Here is a 21,160-nt window from a genome sequence, read left to right as displayed (position 1 = left end):
TGCACGAGCTGGGGTGGTGGTGCGCACAGCAGTGACAAAATTCAGACAGCAGGTGAGGGCCACTGCTGTTCTCCCGCTGTGCCTGGGGTTTCTAGAGGGATAAAGTGAGGGGACAGGGAGGCCGGTCTGGCTTAGGCAGAGAGCACATGGCGCCATTGCCAATACTGCCGCCGCCGGGAGACGGGTTTCCCTCTGCCAGGCCCGCTGGTGTGAGACTCATTGTTTCCGTCCCCTGATGGGAGCGCTGTTCCTCATGCCCCCTTAGTGTCCTGGGACTTCACATAGTATGGACTATGGACAAGCCATAGAAACCCTAGCACGTCACTGAGTGCCACCGTGTCACTGGCCATGTCATGTGTCTCTGTGACAAGCACTCTGCATGCCCACCCTGACCCAAGCCCTGTCATGTCGTTGCCAGAGTACTTCCTTACCTCTGCCAGCTGCCACCAGGAGGCCGTGGAGCAGACCATCATGGCGTTGCAGATGGACCGAGACAGTGACGTCAAGTACTTCGCCAGCTTCCACCCCGCCAGCACCAAAGTCTCTGAAGACGCCATGAGCACAGCCTCCTCGACCTACTAAGCAGCGGCCTCAGGCGTGTGCTGGGGGGGCAGGGTGCGGGCTGCTGGGGCTCGGCCTCCCCCCCCCCCCCACGGTCGCGGTCAGGAGTGAGTAGACGCTGTCTCACCCTGCCTGAAGGGAACAGCATTTCTCAGCGGATTCTTCTGTCACCAAAGCCTTAACTCGCCTGTCTTCCTGATGGACACGTGACGGGCGGAACGGTTTCCTCCCAGCGGGGTGATCCCCGAGACCTGAGGCGCTCCCCAGGTTCCTATACCAGCCGACGAATGAATTCTTGCAGCCAGAGTGACGCACACTGGACACGGGAACAACAGCAGTGTTGGCCCTGCCCGGCACCTGCAGGCCGGTCCAGATGCGGAAGGGAGTGGCAGGTTTCTCCAGAAAGCCTGATGCCAACACTAAAGCAGATCAGATCTTAACTCGGGAATGCAGCATATTGCTGTGCACTTGTGCAGACTGTTTGCTCAGTGTCTCTGTCCTGGTTTTCTCATGCTGGTCATGACCGGAAGGAAAGTCCTCAGCGTGGCTGTCGGGGTTTTGGACTGGATCATGGTCTGCTCCGAGTGCGACTTCCTCCACACGCTGGGCGTCTGTGCAGCCGCCCGGGGTGCTGTGGTCCTCAATCATGCTGTCAGAATGGCCGTGGAACAAGTTCTCTTGTCCAAATAAAATTTATTAACGACATCTAGAAAGAGATGCACACTTGTTTTCTAGGTGTCTGTGAATAAACATGACGTGACCTGTCACTGTGTCTCATAGAAAGCAGGGAAGGCAGACTGCAGTGTCTTCCACCTGGTGCGGCCTTTCCTGGAATCGCTGTGTCCCAGGTCAGGGCCTCGGGGGGCACCCCTTGCTCCCCAAAGCCAACGGCCTCTGCTGTGGGGTCTTCGTCTGCAGAGCAGCCATTAGTGAGCAGTGGGTGAGAGGGCCCCACTCTGTGCATGCCCAGGGAGTTGGGAAAGATGCAAACCACGGCTTGTGTGGCTGATGCCTGCGTCCCAGGACACACAGAGGCCACCTTGAGTCAGCAGGCAGAGCTGCAGTGCCTGGGGACCTCAGATTTCCCCACAAGCTGCTACTGTGAGACATCTGCCTGCGGGCATTGGTCCTGAGGAGGGCACTGGAGCCCTGCCCTGCACTTGGGACAATGGTGGCAGTGACCACTGAGGGGCAGGTCCTTGAGTGGCTTCCTGCTGTCTCCAGTGCCCGCTGCTTGAGCAGCTGCACACGTCTCACACAACACTAGGAGGGAGGTACATGGCAGCAAAGCTGTTCCAGCCACGCAGTGTGGGTAACCTGGGGACCCCGTCGTGGGCTGTGTTGCATGGAGTCGCTAAGAGAGAAACCAGACTTCAGAGCGGGTTACTCCCAGAGAGACCACAACAGCATGCAGGGCTCCACATACGGCAGGCCCAGTGCTGGGAGGCACAGGACTGGAGAGTGCTAAGAATGGGGCAGCCCTGGGGGCTGGGGATCTAGCTCAGCGGCATAAGCGCCTACCTTGCAAGCAGGCAGTCGTGAGTTTGATCTTTGGTACCGATAAAAAAGGAAAAAAAAAAAAAAAAAAAAGAATGGAGCAGCCTTGTCAGCCAATCCACTGTGCATGGTCACCTCTGACCCCCGCCTTACCCTCGAAAGGGACATGATGCCCCAGACAGGCCTAACCAGTCCCAGGTCCGGGTGCTCCCCCCGTCAGTGCCCTGCAGCTTGTGACTCAGGCATCACTTCCTGCATCTCATGGCTGTCCTGACAGATGGCTGGCTCGGAGGAGCCACCGTTGTGCATGTGACTTTTGTCCGAAGGCCTGCGGCTATCAGGATGGGCGCCTACCTGCATCTTCCCGGAACCGTCCAATGCCACACAGCAGCCTGCTGCGTCACCCTGTAGTAGTGGGGCCCCAGGCAGTAGTGTACCAGCCAGGCTGGAGTGGACACCTGCAGGAAGGGCAAGACAGTGCCAGCCCAAGGCCCTGGGTCCCGTGCGGTCCCCTGGGGTGTTCCTGAGCCAGGAGCAAGGCTCCCCACACACAGCTGAGCAGGGGCCCCGGGGTGCATGCTGGCTCAAGCCAAAGAACCTGGATCTGGAAGAAAGGGCAAAGTAAGACTGTGGCTTTTTAGTTCTCCCTGAACCCCGCTCAAGGCAGGAGCCAGCAGGGCTGTCCCTCATGCAGGGTGGGGTCCCAGGAGGTGGCCCATCGGACCAGCAACTCTGTGACCTCAGAACCAGCTTAACAGATGGGCTTTGGCCCTGGGACACTAACAAGTCTGGTGGGGACTGAGTTTTGTAAAAGGCAGGCATGTTCTACAGTGATCATCCTTAAGCCACGAGAAGGTGGTTTGAATTCTGTCCTGCAGAAATTCTCTTCCTTAAGAAGCCTCAGGGCTGGAGTGCCACCTGCCATGTGTGGGCCCAAGTTCCATCCCCTGTGCCGAGACAGAACGCCACGCTACTTTGGCCATTGGGCTTCCGGCTCTGTGTATGTTTAGAGCACTGGCGGGCTTCTGCCCAGCATGCCTTTAGGTCACATTTTGCTCACTTAAATTTAACAATACTCCTATGTGCAGGATTCCATCAGGAATTTTACCACAGGAGTGTTTCATCCCCTTAGTGCATCGGTAACCGTTACTGGCCAGACACAGGGAAGTGGTGACTCAACCAAGATCACTAAATAAAGAGTAAAGTGTTCTCAGCACAGAGAGCACCAGGGAAGCTGACCCACCCTGAGAGCCGTGATTCCAGGCTCAGCGACACAGCTCTGCAGGACTCAATGCTAACAGGGAAAAGCAGCCAGCCGTCTAGTGATAGACACTGCAATTTCTCAAGAAGCCAACAGAAAAGTCACTGTCACTCCAGATCAGCCAGTCCCAGAGACGCTCATCCAGGGCCGCATTGCCCTGAACTGTACACCCAGGGTCACCTTGAGCCACCGCTGTCCTGGTGCATGGGCCATGGCAGAGGCCAGAGAGCTGCTGAGGAGGGGGGGGGCAGGAAGGGCGGAGTCTGAAATCCTGGAGACTGAGAGGATGTGAGGGGAAACCTACATCAACTCTCCCGGCCACAGGGCACTCACACTCCAGAGACAACGCATACAAAAATACCCGGGTGTTTTTTTTTTTTTTTTTTTTCCCAAATGGCTGTTGAATTTATTTGATCAATAATGGTTCTGGCAAAAAACTAGTTAACCAATCAGACATTTGTAATGAAATACTAATTTAAAAAACCCATAACACCTTGATAGAAATTAAGGGTTTACACAAACAGAAAAGGAAACGTCAATATCCCAACGAATATAAAATGAATAAAATATGTCTGACAGGACAGCAAGGCATTTATGCATTTATATTTGACACCTGACCATATTTCCAGTCACCATAATATCTTCTCTCCAGATTTAAAAAAATAGTATGCTGATTTCTATAACAAAGCTTTTTTTCCGTACAAAAATCAAATAATGGCCAACAAGTCACAACAGTGCAATAGGTAGGATAAAAAACTGCATCAAACAGGTGCTGAAAATAAATACTAACTAGGAAGAGGAGAAAGAGGAGCAGGAGGCAGGGAAGGAGGAAGAGGAGGAGGAAAAGCAGGAGGAGAAAGAGGATGGAAGAGGAAGAGCCCTGGCGCCAGTCCACCTGCACCCACGGAGCCGCCCAACCCAACTGCCTGAGCCCCGGGCTGTGGCCTCAAAGTGGAGCAGTGAGGGGCGAGACAGGCCGCAGCAAGGAAGCCACTTTCCCACTGCTCCATCCGGCCCCTCGGGGGTCCCTCAGGACTGAGGACAGGAACAGCAGAGCCTGGCCCGGTTGCTCCCAGAGACAAGAGCCTTCCGGCCCCCTTTGGCACCTGGAGGAGCCCTGTACCTGAGGGGCTGCTGGGGAAAGGGCTGGGGCTGGAGACGCATCTCTGTGGCACCTTGGGGCGCCTGGCCACCTGCGGCCTCTGGCAGTGAGCGGCCAGCAGGTGGGCCCAAAGGACAGCATGACGGGGCTGAGGCCACAGCAAGGCCGGCCGGCAGGAGAGGAACGGCGCCCTCACCGCGTCGTCTGCACCGAGAAGGTGTGGAAGGCACAAGCGAGAGTGACCAGGTCTGCAGGGGCCCGGCGGGCGGCGGGCATCCCAGTGGGCTAGGCCAGGGCCTGGTTTGGTGGGTGTGTGTGTGTGTGTGTGTGTGTGTGTGTGTGTGTCCCCCGCCGTGGATGAGAAAGAGATCCTGATTCTGCTGTGATAAAAAAGCAAAGAAAGACAATTTTTGGTTTATAAAGAAGCCACTCAGGGTTAAAATCGTTACTTTAACGAAGAAAAGCAATCCCAATGTGCTGACACTATCTGAAGAGCATCCGTGTGGCCCCAGGCCTGCGCCACCTCTGCCCTGAGTCTGACCGGGAGCTCCGCAGGCCAGGCCAGGCGCCTGGCTCAGATGGGTGTCTCCTTCCGGTCCCTGCCAGGCGACGGCTTGGCCTCGGCAGTGCCCACCCACTGCTCGGGCTCCTCATCCTCCAGCGCAGGCTCGGCTGGGGCCTGGGCGCGCTGCATCTGCAGCAGGCGGAGCTGCACCCGCAGCTCGATGATGGCCTCTCGCTCCTCGTGGATGGCTTGGTTCAGGTGAGTGTTCTTGATCTGGAGAGGGGACAGGGACATGAGGGCCCCGCCCTCAGGCTGCCTCCGCACCACCCCCAAGGGCCCCAGCCCTGGCCCTTTATGCGGTGTAGAGGGTCCCAGCCGGGTAGCACTGGGTCCCCCCAAGCTCTGCTGTCCCTGCTGAGCTCAGAGGTCACGCAAAGGCCACTCCAGTGGGCGACACTGCCTTCAGCTGGGGGAGAAAAGTCTTGTGCCGAAGTCCCCCTTGGACGGCTGCCACACCCACCTCCAGCTCCTCGTTCTGGCGCTGCAGGTCCTCCAGAATGAGCTGCAGCTCCTCCTCGTCCTCACTTTCACTCTCACTCTCCGACGAGTACTCCTCCGTCTCGCTGCGGCCGTGCTGCTGGCGGCTAAGCACAGAGGAGACGCTGTTCGGAGCCCTCCCCAGCTGCCACCCTCCGGCATACGTGCTGCCCACAGCCCAGGTGTGTGTGCTGAGCCCCGCGTCCCCTCCTGCTGCACATTCTGAGGACCTGATAAACATGATACTAAAGCCCATTCATTTCATTGGTCTAACTCTCTTCCAAAGAAGTCTGAGAGCTGGAACTGTGTGTGCGCAAGGGGAAGGTCTCAAGTTAGGAAGCTGCCCAGGCTGGCCTTTACCCTGCAACCCTCCTGCCTTGGCCTCCTGGAGTGTGTGCCATACCTGTCACACTTAGTGAACCCGTTCTGGAAACCTGAACAGCCCAGGCTCCCCGTACCTCTGGATCTCGGCAATCTCAGCCCGCAGGCGCTCGATCTCCTCCTTCTCAGCTGCGATCTGCCGCCGTAAGAACTGCTCCATGGCCAGCAGCTCCTCCTGCTCGGTGAGGATCTCATTCTCCTGAAACAAGGGGAAAGGGAGGGGGGCTGTGGACCCTGCTGCCTGCGAGCTCACACCAGGGCCCAGGCAGGGCCCGGGGACAAACCGCAGATGCTGCCCAGCCTCTCAGGAAGAGCAGTCCCCAAGCCATGGTGGCCTTCCCTCCACCGTATCACCAGGAACCTCGGGTCCAGGGGACATGTGCCCAATGTCAGCATCCTGGATAAGGCAGATGAGGGAAGGAAAGACAGTGCAGAAACCACTGCTGCCCACCAAGGGCCACCGTTCACAGCCTGTCCCTGAGATAAGAGAGATAGGGCACATCTTGTGTAACAGAAGACCCCCATCTACAGCTGGCCCAGCCACAGGGGTAGGGGTCAAAAGCAAGGTGAAAATCCACACGTCCAGGACCCCACCCTGCACAGGGGGAACCAAGGCAGCTGCAACGCAGGGAGTAGCAAACGCGGAGCACAGGGGCTCAGGCAGGCTGACCCTCTGCTGGACAGAGCCTCAGACCCTACAGGCCTCAGGAGACTCCCGTCTCTGGGACTCCACTCCTCACCAGGCAAGCCCAGGGAGCGTCCAGCCCATAGCAGGGCAGACTCCAGACACTCCGGAAGAAACACGAAGCTCACATCCCGCCCATGCCTGGAACTCGGGGTTCCCAGGACGCTACAGTGTGCTGTGAGGCAACCCGTCTCCCACAACTACTTCCCTGCTAAGAACGAAGCCTGCACACAGCTTCACAGCAGCTCCGTCCTGGCTTGCATCCCACATGACAGGAGCCCTGAGCTAAGGGGCATTGGGCTCAGGGATTATACAGATCCTTACTGAAGTCCAGACTCACGAACGAGAACAAAGCTGCTTGGCTAGGCGCCGAGGTGGGTGGCGAGGCGGGGGCACCGCAAGGAACAGAGCACCAGCATCGGCAGATTCTGCAGCCGAGCCTTTCCAGCAGTCACTTTTAAATGGTTAAAAGGCTTGTGAAAGAGAAGAGGATGTGGCTTACCTGGGCGAGTAGAATATTGATGACCTCCTCGTTTTCATTCGTCTCTTCTTTGGAGACATCCTCTTTTGACAGGCTAGCGATCTCCTGGGCAATCTTGGTCTCACACTCCTGTGCAGCGAGACAGGGACAAGGGTGGGCGGGTGGCCCATGGGTCACAGCTCACCTCTCGCTCCACGAGTTGGCCTCTTGTTTCCCAGCACTGGGCAGAAGTGCGAAGCCCTGGTGAGCTGCCTGGACTCGGTCTGTGCTGCCCACCACCTCTGGGGTCTTAGGGCCATCCTGTGCCACCAGAGGGTTGCTCTGAGGCTACGACTCAGTCTTGACAGCTGTGCAGTGATCTGGGCAACACCATGCTATGGAACATTCCGTCACCAGAGGCCCTGGGTCCCCACCATTTACTTCTTACCCATCACAACTGGTTTTCCTGCAATTTTTTTGCTGTTGTTGAGAGTTGGGTTTTTTTTGGTCTTTTTAAGACATGGTCTTGCTATGTGGTTCAGCCTGGCCTTGAGCTCACTTTGCATCCCAGGCTGGTCTTGAACTTGCAACAATCCTCCTACCTCAGCTTCCCAAGTGCTGGCTGGGACACGATCTTGCTATGTACTTCAGCTGGCCTTGAACTCACTATGAAACCCAGGCTGGTCTTGAACTCCTAGTGATCCTTCCTGCCTCAGCCTCCTGAGTACCAGCAGGCCTGGCTCCTGAGGTTCACAGAAACTGAATCACTCATCACGGAGACTTTGAACCTGGCCTCTTCACTGAGCCTGAGGTGGACAGTGCTCCATGCTTTGCATGTCACCAGCTGCTGAGTAACATGCTGGACCAGAGGTCACGTGGCCAGAGCAGGGCCCCACCCCGTGCAGCACGGAGGGCCAGAAGGCTCCAGCACAAGCACTGATGCGGCTGCTGTTGCGCACTACACAGCTTCAGGACCACACCCAAGAGTGGCACTGCTTACAGAACATGCCACACCGACTCTCGCTTTCAGCCTAATTTGTTACTTTAAAAGCCATGTACCCGGAAGCAGGGTATGGTGGTGTATGCCTTGACCCCAGCACTGTGGAGGCTGAGGCAAGAGGATTACTGAACGCTTGAGGCCAGCCTGAGTTACATACCAAAACCCTGTCTCAAAAAAAAAAAGCCATACACTCCTCCAAGATGAAAAGCCCCAGGGCGAAATGTGGGCATGGCTCAGCACGCACTAAACCACGGTGGAGGAGAGCGCAAGAATCAAAGAACCAGAAACCTGGTGAAGAAGCCATGGAGCCCTTCTCAAAGGGCTGGCTGCCACCCACGGATAACTCTGTCCCAACAGACCAAGCAGCAAGAGGTGTGGGAGCCCAGGTCCTGCCTGGGCCCTGCTTGCCTGCTCCCCACCACTGATGGTACCTGAAGTGTTGGGCAACCCCGACAGCGAGAATCCCAGTTCGCAGCCCACCCCACAATGCGCGCCACACACAGCTGGTAGGACACGGGGGCTGAGCCTGCCTGCCCTGACTGACCCTGGGCCTCACGCATCCTCGGCTTGTGGGGCAGAGGGGTGACCAAGCAGGAAATACACAGACCCATGCCAGTTAAATCATCTTGTTTTAATTAAATAGAATCTTCCTAAGTTAGTGAAGCACTGGACACGGGTGGATTTGCTTCCCATCAGAGAACTTCACTGCAGTGGACTCGCACACACACTCCTGAAGAAGTCACCGACAGCAGTGTGCACAAGACCCAGCACAGGCCTGGGCACCCTGCAGTGGCACAAGGGCCTACCTGGCAAGCACAAGGACCTCAGTCTGATTTTTTTTTTTTTTTTTTTGGCTTTTTCGTTTTTATCAGTACCAGGGATCGAACTCACAACTGCCTGCTTGCAAGGCAGGCGCTTATGCCGCTGAGCTAAATCCCCAGCCCCTGATTTCTGGTACCACAAAAAAGACCCAGCACATCCTTTCTATATCGTCTTAAAATATGATCTATGGAAATGACAGATGAACTCACCTGTCTTTTAGCTTCTCTCAGTTTCCTTTTGAGGGCTGTAAGGATTCTCTGCACTTCCCATAATCTTTCTTCTTTAGATAAATCCTTCACCCCACCCTGCAGATCTCGATGTAAACAATTCAAAAGAAACTCCTAGAAAACAAGAGCGGCCCTGTTGGCTCCTGCCTCACGCGCCCTCCACAGGTGGAAGCAACCACTTTCCCAGGTCTGACAGGAATGGGCCTCTGCAGCCACCATGGAGCAAGTGCCCCCATCAGCCCAGCTTCCCTGGCAGCACAACCGCCCACAGAGCCCCGGCTGAGGCTGAGATGCTCAGGAGCTCCGAGCGGGGTATACGACAGGCGGGGAGGTCGGGAGGCAGCAGCAGTGATCCAGTGCACTTGCACTGCTTTCTAAACTGTGAATTTCTTATCTGACCTGACACACAGAAAGGTTTCTTCTGTCAGAGTCGCAGCAGTAAACATGGCTGCTCTTGGTTCTAGCCTGGGAATCGAGATGGTTATTACTTACCAAACTTCAGCCTCCTCATGTGTAAAACATGGCCAAGGAAGCAACCTGCTCTAGATGCACAAATGTCATCATGAGCCTGGCCAAGCTGAGCCCTCCTCACATTGCCTCATTTGGGAAATGGTCACCCCAAACCCATGACAGCGTGCTTTTCACAAGCAGCACATCATCAGCTGGCTTGGGGCACTCTGGAGGTCGAGGCAGGACTGCTGTGAGCTGGAGGCCAGCCTGGGCTACACAGTGAGCTCACCACCATCCTGAACTACATGGCAACAGCCTGTCCCCTTCCAAAACAAAACAACAAAAACACCAAGGCTGAAAGCATTCTGCTACTGGCCTAGAGCCAGGGCGCTCCACAGAGAACTTCCAGTGGTGCTCTGATCTAAAAGCTTGTGCCCTCTGCCCACAATGCCCTGACGTCCGTGGCGGGCACAGTGTCCCCATATGGTGGCACTCAGGGGACAGAGCTCATCATCCTGTCCCCAGAGAGTCCACCATGGGCAGGCACAGGGCACACCTGTCTCCGAATCTCCTCCTTGATGCCAGCCTGGGTCTCAGGCAGCGTGGGCATCGTGGCCATGTTGGACCACCGCAGGGGTCTCGTCACCGGCTTGAGCACCACGCTCCCAAAGAGCTCCTTCACGTGCGTGAAAAGAACATACAGAACACGATTGCTGATCTGCAGGAAAAGAAAAAGATTTGCAAGAGAACAAAATTATTTCACTCACGTGCATCACACAGCACAAGCCTGTGCCCTGGGACACCTGAACCGGAGCTCCCAGGAGAGACAACACAGGTAACTTGAGCTGATGGCACATGGCCTGCCCAGCTGAGGTATGGCTCTGCGAAACCTGGGACTGGACCAGTGAGGTTACTGTGGGCCATCAGGTCAGCTCTCCTTTCTGTCCTGCAGGGTCACTGACTAAGCATACTCAGTCCTCCTCCCCGGAGACTGCAGGAGGGCAGGTGCAAGGCTGCAGAGGCAAAGCCACCTGGGAACCACGGAGCCTGTTCACAACACCCAGGGCCTCCGGTGGTACTGCCCCCAGGTGATGGCAACACCCGCCAGGCCCTGGCAACCAGATTACGATCATTCTAGTTTGAGAAACTGGAATTAAATTACATTATAAAATGTAATTATAAAATGTCATCAACACAACAAAACACTCTTCAAAGAAAACACTCCTGTAACAGTGGCAATGACTTATGCCAAAAAGGAGTTAAAACTCAAAGTAACTATTAGGTCCTGTTTTTCTTGTTCAGCCTATGGCATTAGTAACTGCATCACCTGAGCAGCAGCAAAGGAGGCTGAGGTCAGCAGCACTGACCCCCACAAGCCTGGCTCTCAGGGCAGTCTTGCACTGAGCTACACCCCAGCCTTCTTTTTTTGTTGTTGCTGTTGAGACATGGCTCGCTAAATCACCCAGGCTGGGCTCTAATTTGTGATCTTCCTGCCTCAGCTTCCCGGGGTACTAGGATTACAGGCATATACTGCTATACACAGTTCTAAGATCTGCCTTTACAAATGAAACCCTTAATTCTTGGCCAAATTAATGTAGATCCCTTTCCACTGAGTTTGACCTGTCTGTGATATACCTGAGCAACGATCCCACTTGATGAAATAACCGGATCCTTTAAAACTGCAGAGCTGAGTGCCAACCCGCAGGCACCCTGAGTTCTTCAGCTACTCACACTGTCACCCAGAGCGGGTTTCTAAACTCACCACTGGAATTCCCCAGCTATACACAAAGAGTCAAATGTGCTCCTTTATCTAAATGTCCAGACCATCCACCTAAGGAAGGAAAGGCCCTGCGGTTCAGGTGTCTCCCGAATACCCTCAGGGCTCTCTGTCATGGGGCACTTAACAAATAAGGGCCGTTGTACCTCAGTAGCACTGGGCTCACCAAGCAACGCGCACAGCCCTGGTTCGAACCCCAGCACCACCAAAACCAGAAACAAAATATCAGAAAACACCCTGGTCTCCCAGCAGTGCCGGGCTTGCAGAAGGCAATACCTGCACGGTGGGGCTGAGCACGATGGAGATGTTCTGCACGTTCATCTTGGTCTCCAGCTCCTGCGCAATCACGTGGTCCATGTGCACGACCAGCCAGGAGAGGAGCAGGCTGTTACAGCTGGGCAGCTCCCTGAGCAGGCGCTGGAACTCCTGCACCTTCTCGCTCTCTGTGGCCCTCACACATGCCTCCTCAAAGCGTGGCAGCAGCTCTTTGGTAAGCAGGTTCTCGGGGAGGTCGCGCAGGTACTGCTTCAGCAGGCTGGCCACGGTGTTCGGCTCATAGTCCTCCAGGTTGGGAGACTCCTCTCGGTCATAGGCTGCCTTCAGCTCATCCACCTTCGATTTAATTCCTTCAGACATTCGCATGCGGGAGAGAAGACGCGATGAGAGGGCAGTGCAGGCGACCACAGCACTGGCCCCTCCTGAGAGATGGGGACCAGCAGGCCCATGCTCATCCTCCGTCGCAGAGACCCGAGGCAGGGCGCGCCTCCAGAGGGCAGCCCAGGACCTCAGTGCCCACAGAGTCAGGAGAACAGGGCGTCTGGAGGTGTGTGCAGCTATGCAGAAATCTAGGGGAACCCAAACTCAGCCAACTGCGCTTTCTAACTTGTCACAAGGCTGATGACACAAAATGTACCCTGGCTCATACTGAGCACCTCCCAAAAGTTGTAGGTGAATTAACTTTAAAGTAAAATCTGCAAACACAAGGGTGAGTTACCTCTCAGAATGAATTCTTTGTGAACGTGTTACTCATCATTCCACAGTACTCATCTAATTTCAATTTACTTCAGTTTGAATTTTTAAAGTGTTTTCTTAATCCAAACAGCTGGAACAAAAAAATTACTAACATTTGGGCTTCTAAAATCAAACTGTTTGGCTTTTCCCACTGGACACAAAGGAACTCGCGCCACTCTCCAGCACTGCACTGGGGTTCTTCTCCACCTCCACCGCGTGGAGCAGCTCTGCACTGTGTCCCTGATGTCAGGCCGCAGAGCAGGGCCAGTACCCCCGAGCAGCCACTGTCCTCTGACCTGAACGGCGCTTATGATCAGCGCAGAGCCCTGCTCAGCCCGGCCTTCCATGTCACACACAAAGCCTCTCCACGTGTTACCATGAAATCTATCATTTACCCAGCACTGACAGAATAAAGCCAAGTGGCCCCAAACCAAGTGGCTGCAAAAATAACAGTAGTAATCTTTACGCAAAATCTGTGGGACAGCAAAGTTAGAAAATTAATATCCATTTTTTATAAAAATGAATAAAACAAGATGAGTAATAACTAGCTGAAATTCTGGGCAAAGATCTCTGTCAGACAGAATCATAGCATCTCACATATACAATGTACTTGTTTGTGTTAAACACATTTACTTTTCAACCCACAGTACCTATACAGCAAATTAGATTCTGTTCAGACAATTTGACTGTTTTGTTTAGGGTTACTCTGGATGTATTATCAAAGTGTTTTTCCTTTAAAAGCTTGATATTTAAAGAATTTCAGGGAGGGAGGGCAGGAGGGACAGTATCAGATACATTTTAGTGAAAAAATACGAAAATGTAGACCAGTAAATTAAAAAATAAAACTGTCTTTTGCACTGGGGTTTAAACTTTCTGGCAGGCACCAGTACTACTGTTTATAAGGCAAAAGTCCCCGCCCAAGCCAGCTCTGGCTTCGGGCATCACTCACCACTGGTGCCAGGCCGCGCAGGTCCAGGGTCCAGACCCCAGTCCCCAGCCAGGAGCCCGTGGGCCACCTCTCCAGAGGACGGTGCACATCAGAAACCGGTTAGAGACAGAGAAGGACTCTGAGCTGCACCATGGACGCTTTTGGGAAAACTGCCTGACACAAAGTTTCCTCCTGGTCATCGGGATTGGTTGGGGGCATGGCTTGTACCATTACCGTTTAAATATTTTAAAAACCAGCTCATCATAAAACACTCTTTTTTTTTTTTGGTCTTTTTCGTTTTTATCGGTACCGGGGATCGAACTCACGACTGGCTGCTTGCAAGGCAGGCACTTATGCCGCTGAGCTAAATCCCCAGCCCCCATAAAACACTCTTAAAAATCAAATACGCACACTTGTTTAAAGTGCATTAGTGCTACATGCTACCAAGGAACGATGCATCCCAATTCCTTGCCTAAGAAACTGCATTTCCTCCAGAACTGTAACCAGCGCAGCCAAGACGCTCTTCCTTGACAGCCCGTTATCCCGGAGCGCACGGCAGTTTCCTCAAGCATCAAAACAGCCGCGCCTTCTCGGCCTGCTGAGTGCGGGAACCGAGTGCGAGGAAGACCAGCTCATCTGTCCGTCCTCCGAGTGCAGACCCAGCACACGCTGACCGTACGGGAGACCCTCGAGTCCCTGCAGAGCCCCAGCTCTCAGTGTGCTGTGTGTGGGGGACCCAGACTGCACTGGGGATACTGGGGACACGAGGCTCCGAGGAAGGAAGAGGACGCCGCGCGTCCGTACCTGAGACCCTGTAGATGCCCTCGCACCTCATGCCATGCCTCTCCACGTAGTCCACGCACTCTCGGAAGACGGCCGGCAGCTGGACGCCGTCGTACATCATGGTCCTGTCCACCGCATCGGCCAGGGGGATCCCGAAGATGGGCCTGAAGCTGGGCGCATCGACCAGAGGCCCCTCCGGCTCCTGAATCGGCTTCTTCTTTTTCTTCTTTTCCTTCCACTGCTTCACGACATCAGCTGCCGTCAAGTCCTTGGACTTCTTCTCTTTATGTTTTTCCTCTTTGTGCTTTTCTTCTTTATGCTTTTCTTCTTTGGGTTTTTCCTTTATTTTAAAATCCTTGTCCTTCTTTTTAGAGAAGCTGGGCTTCTTGAAGACATGGATGCCCTTGGACCGCTTCATCTTGGACGGGCTCTCAGCCTCGTCTCCAGAGCTGTCCTCCTGGAAGGCAGCATAGCCTTCAGCTGCCAAAGCAACGCAAGGACACACGTTAAGACAGCGGCTTACTGTCAGACTGTCCCTGTGCTTGCTAAGAGGCCACAGAACAGGGCCCCGCTTCAGCTCCCCTGCGCACCCTGCAAGAGGTGAACCTTTCAGCTGAAGCAGACTGCGTTGGCAATGGCGGACCACAAGAGGGACATATGCCCTGGCACGGACACCAGGTGGGGAGCCTGGGCCGTGTTGCAAGATATGTGTGCGTGAGCCAAATATCAGTGCGTGTGCCAGGCTCTACACACCAACAGGGCGCAACCCCACATAGGCACACACAACAAAATGTACATGTGTACACACTCAGACCTATGACATTGTTCAGAGAAGCAGACTCATCACAGTTGAGAACTGCAACCCGGGACAGGGACATAGCTCAGCAGCACAGTGCCTGCCTGCTAAAGACAAGGTCCTGAGTTTGATTTTCAGTACGAAAAAAAAAAGCCTGAAAATAATTCAAACAACCACCAAAAGCAGAGTGGATAAGTTCTATATTGGAGCAGGGAAACAATACACAGAGAAAAATGAACAATTACTATCAAATGGAATGTGAGTGAAATTAACAAATGTCATACCAGGCTAAAGAAACTGGGCACAAGAGAAAGGACACCCCCGTCCTGCAATAGGGCAACATGGCCAGGGTACAGGTGCATGCACGCTGGGCCCCTTCCCAAGTACAGCAAGGGGAGTGGCAGTGCTCACAAATGCTGTCAGGGTTGTGCTGTGGTCCCACAGGCCACTCAGCCAATCAAGTGGTAGCTCATTCGTGCATAAATTAAAAGCATCATGAAATCCAAAATACTTAAATCACCATCTCTACTACACTAAAGATCTCTCTTAAGACAACTCCCTCCGCAGTGCCCAAGAGCCCAGATGAAGGTATCCTGGTAGCTGCCTATAACCAATGCACAACTACTTCTTCATGACACCAACAGAAGCACACCCCAAACCCACCTAGGAAAGTAAGACCATCAGGGCAGAATTTCAGTATCTACTTTTCATACGTTATTTTGAATGATCCCTTCAAAAAATATCCACTGAGGGGCTGGGGATTTAGCTCAGCGGCATAAGCACCTGCCTTGCAAGCAGGCAGTCGTGAGTTTGATCCCCGGTACCGATAAAAAGGAAAAAGACACAAAAAAAATATTCACTGGAATTTTTATTTGTGAGATTAAGACCCTGAACTATAATTCCAGTATCAAAAACTAAGACTGAAAAATAAAGAAACAGAAGAGACCAAACCAGTTTCTGACTGGACACATTTCCAGAATAGTTAACCTAGTCTGAGGAAGTTTAACTAAAATATCTCAAAAGCATGGAGAAAAACCGCACTTACTCCTTTTTTCCTTCTTCTTGAACTTCCCTTTCTTCTTCCCATGGTCCTTCTCATCGTCAGACACTATATCCGGGGGCTCGTGCAAGATGTCATGGGGTGGCGAGGGTTCGCCCGTGCGGTACAGGCCGGGGAACTTGGTGGGGCTGATCTCCTCCGAGCTGGGCGTCCGTGTCAGCGTGCTGCCATGCTCGGCCCTGCGGTGCTCCCCAGGGCTGCTGGTGGGAGGCAGGAAGCACTCGGTCATGCTGGCGCCCTGACCGTAAAGGTTGTGGCCTCCGTGTCACCTGTCCATCACACACACCTGTGCAGAGAAAATGTCCACGGTCACCAACCCCGCTGCAGAAGCAGCAACTGCCCATATTTAGAGGCCAAACTGTTCTCCCTACAGCCCTCTGGAAACGCCCTTCAGCGCTAGCTCGATTCTGTCCCAGGCATCACTGGTGCCCAGCTGAGGGGAGGTGAAGGCACTATAATCATTAGGTGTTAGAAAAGTGACCCGAACAGAAATCTGCACGATGGCACTTACAGAACACAGAGTTCTTTCAGAAAGAACTCACCAATGCAGAGGGTTTCATCTGCTTGCCAAATGACATCAAATCTTATGACGTTTATGTTGTGAACAAACAACCACACATAATAAATAAATCATAAGGACCAGGACAGCGACGGCGATTCCAGAGATTAGCACCCAAACAGCGCTCAAGCAGGAAGGCTTTCGTTTGGAAAAACTCATACCTTAACAGCTTTTGTCTTAAAAGAAAAATGACACACGTCCTTTGGTTCACCACCACTGGACCAGTTCACGTCACTAATTCAGGTTCAGTTGCTATAATGATCCACATAATTCCAGATCACTGACAGAGCTCTACCTCCTGTGTGAGCAGACAGCTCGCAGGGTTGCTAATAACCATTACAGTTTGTGCAGCAGTTCTGCTGGGGGAAACGGAGGGGCTGATTTAGTCCTGAAACACACACAAATGCAGGCACTACAGAAGACAACCCCTCTTCCTTCGACAGCAGGTAGACAGTGGGAACACCGTGTTGAAAGGCTACTTGGCTTAGCTCTGTTCCTCCTCAAAGCCCTTTCGATAGGACGTGAAACTACTACCTGAATCAGTTTTCCTCCCTGGACTCACTTTTAAATATCATCGTGAAGTTTCAAAACCCTGCAAACACAAGTGCCAAGTCTGATAAATCTAACTATAGACAAAATCAAGGCTGGGGATTTAGCTGAGTGGCCTAAGCGCCTGCTTGGCAAGTACAAGGTCATGAGTTTGATCCCTGGTACAAAAAAAAAAAAAAAAAGTCAATGCAAGAAAAGCTTGCAAGCTGTGAAGAAACTTAAAATGAAGAGTGCTCACAAACCAATGAAAATGGGAATAAGTCACAAGAATGACAGGAAGTTGCCAACAGACAATTCACAGAAAAGCTATTTACGGCTCACTAATGTATCTGTGGAAACAATTTCCAGCTTCAGTGATCATCTCTTAAGCAATGAGTTGTCTATCTGTTACCAGACAGGCAGGAACTAAAAGGCCCAAGAGTGGGAGGAGGACGCCGGAGTATCTGCCACCATCCATGTGCACAGCAGCAGTCGGATCACCGCCACCAGAATTTGAAGTTTGCTCTCTTTTACCCAGGAAGTTCTCTTTTATTCTTCTGATAAGAGTTTTACAAGAACACAAAGACAGGGGCTGGGGATTTAGCTCAGCGGCATAAGCACCTTCCTTGCAAGCAGGCAGTCGTGAGTTCGATCCCCGGTACCAATAAAAAGGAAAAAGACCAAAAAAACAAAAAACAAAAAATAAAACAAAACAAAAAAAAGAACACAAAGACAAATCACCACAGCACTGAGAAGCTGCACCTCAGGGGATCTGACTTGCCATAGACCAACTACGGCGCGCGCGCACAGACACAGACACACACACACACACACACACACACACACACACGCGCGCGCGCGCGCGCGCACAGACACAGACACAGACACACACACACAGACACACACACACACACACACCCCGGCTCCAAGAGCGTCTCAGGAAGAGCCCGCTAGAACCACTGTGCAATAATAACCCAGCAGAGAGAAAAGATGCCAGGGGCTGGGGATTTAGCTCAGTGGCATAAGCACCTGCCTTGCAAGCAGGCAGCCATGAGTTCAAACCCTGGTACCGATAAAAATGAAAAAGACAAAAAAAAAATAAAAGAGAGAGAAAAGACACCTAACCACTGTTCCCTCCCAGAAGCGTGGGGGAGGGGAACGGCAATGGCTTTCGTACTGTTCCCTCCTCTACAACGGCTGACAGAGAGAGCTACTCTTCTCTCTCACGCACTCTGCAGTATCAGACAGGCACAGTCATGCACTATCTGTCATCCCCCCACCCCCAACACACACACAGGAAGACTGCTGCACGTCCAAAGCTGATCTGGGTAGAATGAGACCCTATCTCAAAAAAATCAGCTTCAGGGTACTTAATACTAAAGCATAAATGTATGTACAAAATGTATGAAGAACAAGAGAAGATTGATGATTATCTCTGAATTAAAAGACTGAATTTTTCCTTTCGGCATTTTAGCAATGTCCTACCATTTGTATAACTGTTGTATATCTGATGTATAATACTAACAAGACATGCATTAATGAATGCTTGTGTTATCCTTGACTGAAAACACCAGGAAGGCCATTAAACATTAAAGGACGGATAAGCTGCACTTCACTTCTTTTATTTTCTTTGTTAAACCCTATCTTTCGGCTGTTTTGTGCCACTAGGGACTAAACCCAGAGGCAGTGCACCCCTGACCTGCACCCCCAGAGCTTTCTGAGACAGACCCTCACTGAGAGCCTGGGCTGGGTCTCAAACTCACAGCCCTCCTACCTCAGCCTGTCAGGTCGCTGGGGTTCCAGGCATGCACCCTGCATGCAGCTGTGGCTATCGCTCTTTTTTTTTGGAGATGTCACTGTGTAGTACAGGCTGGCCTTGAACTTTCTTAAGAAGCCTAGGCTGTCTCAAACTCACAGCGGTCCTCCTTGCGTCGGCCTCCCAAGTGCTGCGATGGCAGGTGTGGGCCAGCATGCCCGGCCTGGCACTCTCGTTCTGAAGTGCGCTCTACTTGCTGCTGTGACTCAGTGCCTCCATGAGCAGAGGGGAGTGGCTCAGGCCATTATTCTGCCTGTGTTCCTGCTGCCTTTGCTGCCCAATCCAGTCCTGCCGAGCTACATCCTCAGCCCCTTTTCTGAGGCAGGTTCTCTCCACTTGCCCCAGGCTGGCTTCGCACATGCCATCCCCTGCCTCGGCCTTTGCCCCTGCATTTCTATCTGGCTAACTCATACTCACCGTGAAGGGGAGCAGGGAATCTGCGGTGGAGACAGAAAACATTCTACAACACAGGCACTGGTTGCTACACAGTCTGTACGCTCACTGACAATCACAAAACCATACAGTTCAGGGGCTGCATCACTCACGGTGCCAGGGATGCCCTGACAGAGCTGCTATGAAAACCATGACCAGGCTCCAGCAGTAGCACCAGCCTGCCTTCCTCTGGCTCCCCTCCGCACATCACTGCACCACAGGGTATGGCTGTGACCCAGCCTCCTACCACCAAGGCACACATAGTCCTCGGCCATGGCCCACCAGCCCTGCTCCCAGTACCGAGCTGCCAAAGACAGAGACCAGGCCCAAATCCGCTCTCAGCATGCAATTCCAGCCGCTATGTAAATCTTAGTGACACTCCTGAGCCTCTGGAACTCATCTATGTAGTAAGTTCTTTAGGGTGCATGTGTGAAAACATCTGTGCTCTTCTGCTTACAGGGACACTAACTAACCTGCCCTAAGTCACACAGCACCAGGAGGAATGGGCAATGTGACCAAACTCTTTGCCTCTTCAGGCACGCACGAAGGGTTCATGGAACGAGAGCAGTCGCCCAGGCAAGAGGTGCCTCAGTGCCCGGGAGGCAGCAGGACCTGCTGGGGAGCAGGCGAACAGCCAGGCTGGGGAGAGGTGGGTGTCCCTCCTGGCTCACTGGCACCTGCACTCCACTTCCATGTGGCCTGAGGACCCCAGGAAGTTATCTGGTAAAATTTACCCGAGAGAAGCCCATGTGGACTTGTGCTGTGGACTAAAAGGGCCCCTGAAAGGTATGTGCTGAGACTTAGTCCCCGAAGAGAGGGTATGAAGCGGCAACAAGGTCATAGCAGGCCTCGCACAAGAGGATTTGCATCCTCTTCAGAGTAGGGAGAGCTGAGACACCCTGCCACCCCACCGCTGGGCACAGCCACAATCGGCCAGCCGGGACCCTGGACCACCCAGCCTCCAGAACCACGAGCCCTTTCAGGTCAGGGCCTGGAAGGGCTCTCACGGCCTGAACATTTTAGGACAACTTGCTGCACACAGCTGGGCACAGCCCACACAGCTGTCAGCAGGCAGCAAGGGCCGAGCGCCCACGGAGAGAGCTGAGGACAACAGGCAAAACACAGCGTCTGCAGCAGGACACGCTGGCCAGTGGGGAGCCACGATGTGCCTAACACGCAGCAGGGCAGAAGAGCCAGACCCACCCAAAGGTAAGATAGCAAGAACCAGAAATCCCTATTTCTGAGGCATAAGGAGACCCGGCTTAAGCTTTCTGAAATTTCAGTAAACAATATTATTCCTATTTCTCCTGAAAAATAAAACTAAAAATCTTGGACACCAGGGCTTAAAAACAAAAACAAAAAAAAAGACAACTACGCTCACTTCAGCAGCACACAGAGCAGAAAGGAAGACAACTGAAAGGTGGCGGGAAAGAAAGGAGAGGCCTGGGAAAGGAAGGACAGGCTTCTCTGTGCTGGTTTAGGGTTAGGGAGTGTGTGTCTGTGACAGAGAGAGACAGACAGACAGACACACAGACAGAGAGGAACAGAGGGAAGAAGATCAAACCCAGGGCTCTGCATGTGTTCAGAAAGTGCTTCACTACTGATCTGCATCTCCAGCTACCAAGATTTTCTCTTGCTTCAAATCAACAGACCGGAGCTAAAGATGTCAGGAACCCAAATCCCAGTGGGGAGAAACAAGGGGAAAAAGCTTCAGTGGTACCGACAGTACGGTACTGGGGACTACCCAAATCAACCAGAGGACCAGAGGGCAGCCCAGCAAGAAACTCCCACACAAGACTCTGGAGAAGAAAATACAGCCTTGTCAACAACTGGTGCTAGGAAAACACATGAGAGAAATGAGACTCAACCTACTACGCCACATTACACACAAAACGTAACTCATGGCACAGCAGATCTAAAATTTGAAGTCTATTTAGAAGAAACCAAGACGCATTATGGTAGCCACTATAGAATAGATCTTC

General features: G+C 53.0%; 2 protein-coding genes across 8 annotated transcripts in view; one reads left to right on the top strand and one right to left on the bottom strand.

Annotated features, from left to right (window-relative positions):
- Nucleotides 1-1,274, top strand: part of Ppp4r1 (protein phosphatase 4 regulatory subunit 1) — a 48,521-nt gene extending 47,247 nt beyond the window's left edge. For all 4 annotated transcript variants that reach the window (XM_063231972.1, XM_063231968.1, XM_063231971.1 and 1 more), the window contains one exon: nucleotides 419-1,274. In XM_063231972.1, the coding sequence (XP_063088042.1) occupies nucleotides 419-582 (164 nt within the window). In that variant the 3' untranslated portion in view covers nucleotides 583-1,274. The remainder of the gene's footprint in view (nucleotides 1-418) is intronic.
- Nucleotides 1,275-3,760: 2,486 nt separating this feature from the next.
- Nucleotides 3,761-21,160, bottom strand: part of Ralbp1 (ralA binding protein 1) — a 34,091-nt gene continuing 16,691 nt past the window's right edge. For all 4 annotated transcript variants that reach the window (XM_005001230.4, XM_003464435.5, XM_063231973.1 and 1 more), the window contains exons 2-10: nucleotides 15,829-16,129; nucleotides 14,009-14,467; nucleotides 11,542-11,891; nucleotides 10,045-10,206; nucleotides 9,021-9,152; nucleotides 7,032-7,139; nucleotides 5,922-6,043; nucleotides 5,447-5,570; nucleotides 3,761-5,199 (exon numbers count right to left, since the gene is read on the bottom strand). In XM_005001230.4, the coding sequence (XP_005001287.1) occupies nucleotides 4,996-5,199; nucleotides 5,447-5,570; nucleotides 5,922-6,043; nucleotides 7,032-7,139; nucleotides 9,021-9,152; nucleotides 10,045-10,206; nucleotides 11,542-11,891; nucleotides 14,009-14,467; nucleotides 15,829-16,072 (1,905 nt within the window). In that variant the 5' untranslated portion in view covers nucleotides 16,073-16,129 and the 3' untranslated portion in view covers nucleotides 3,761-4,995. The remainder of the gene's footprint in view (nucleotides 5,200-5,446; nucleotides 5,571-5,921; nucleotides 6,044-7,031; nucleotides 7,140-9,020; nucleotides 9,153-10,044; nucleotides 10,207-11,541; nucleotides 11,892-14,008; nucleotides 14,468-15,828; nucleotides 16,130-21,160) is intronic.

This window comes from Cavia porcellus, unplaced genomic scaffold (genome assembly GCF_034190915.1).
Source record: "Cavia porcellus strain 051 isolate PalLab524CR breed Dunkin Hartley unplaced genomic scaffold, mCavPor4.1 scaffold_20, whole genome shotgun sequence".
NCBI classification, from domain to species: Eukaryota; Metazoa; Chordata; class Mammalia; order Rodentia; family Caviidae; genus Cavia; species Cavia porcellus.
The sequence above is the reverse complement of the archived record's forward strand: the minus strand, read 5'-3'. Positions and strand labels throughout refer to the sequence as shown.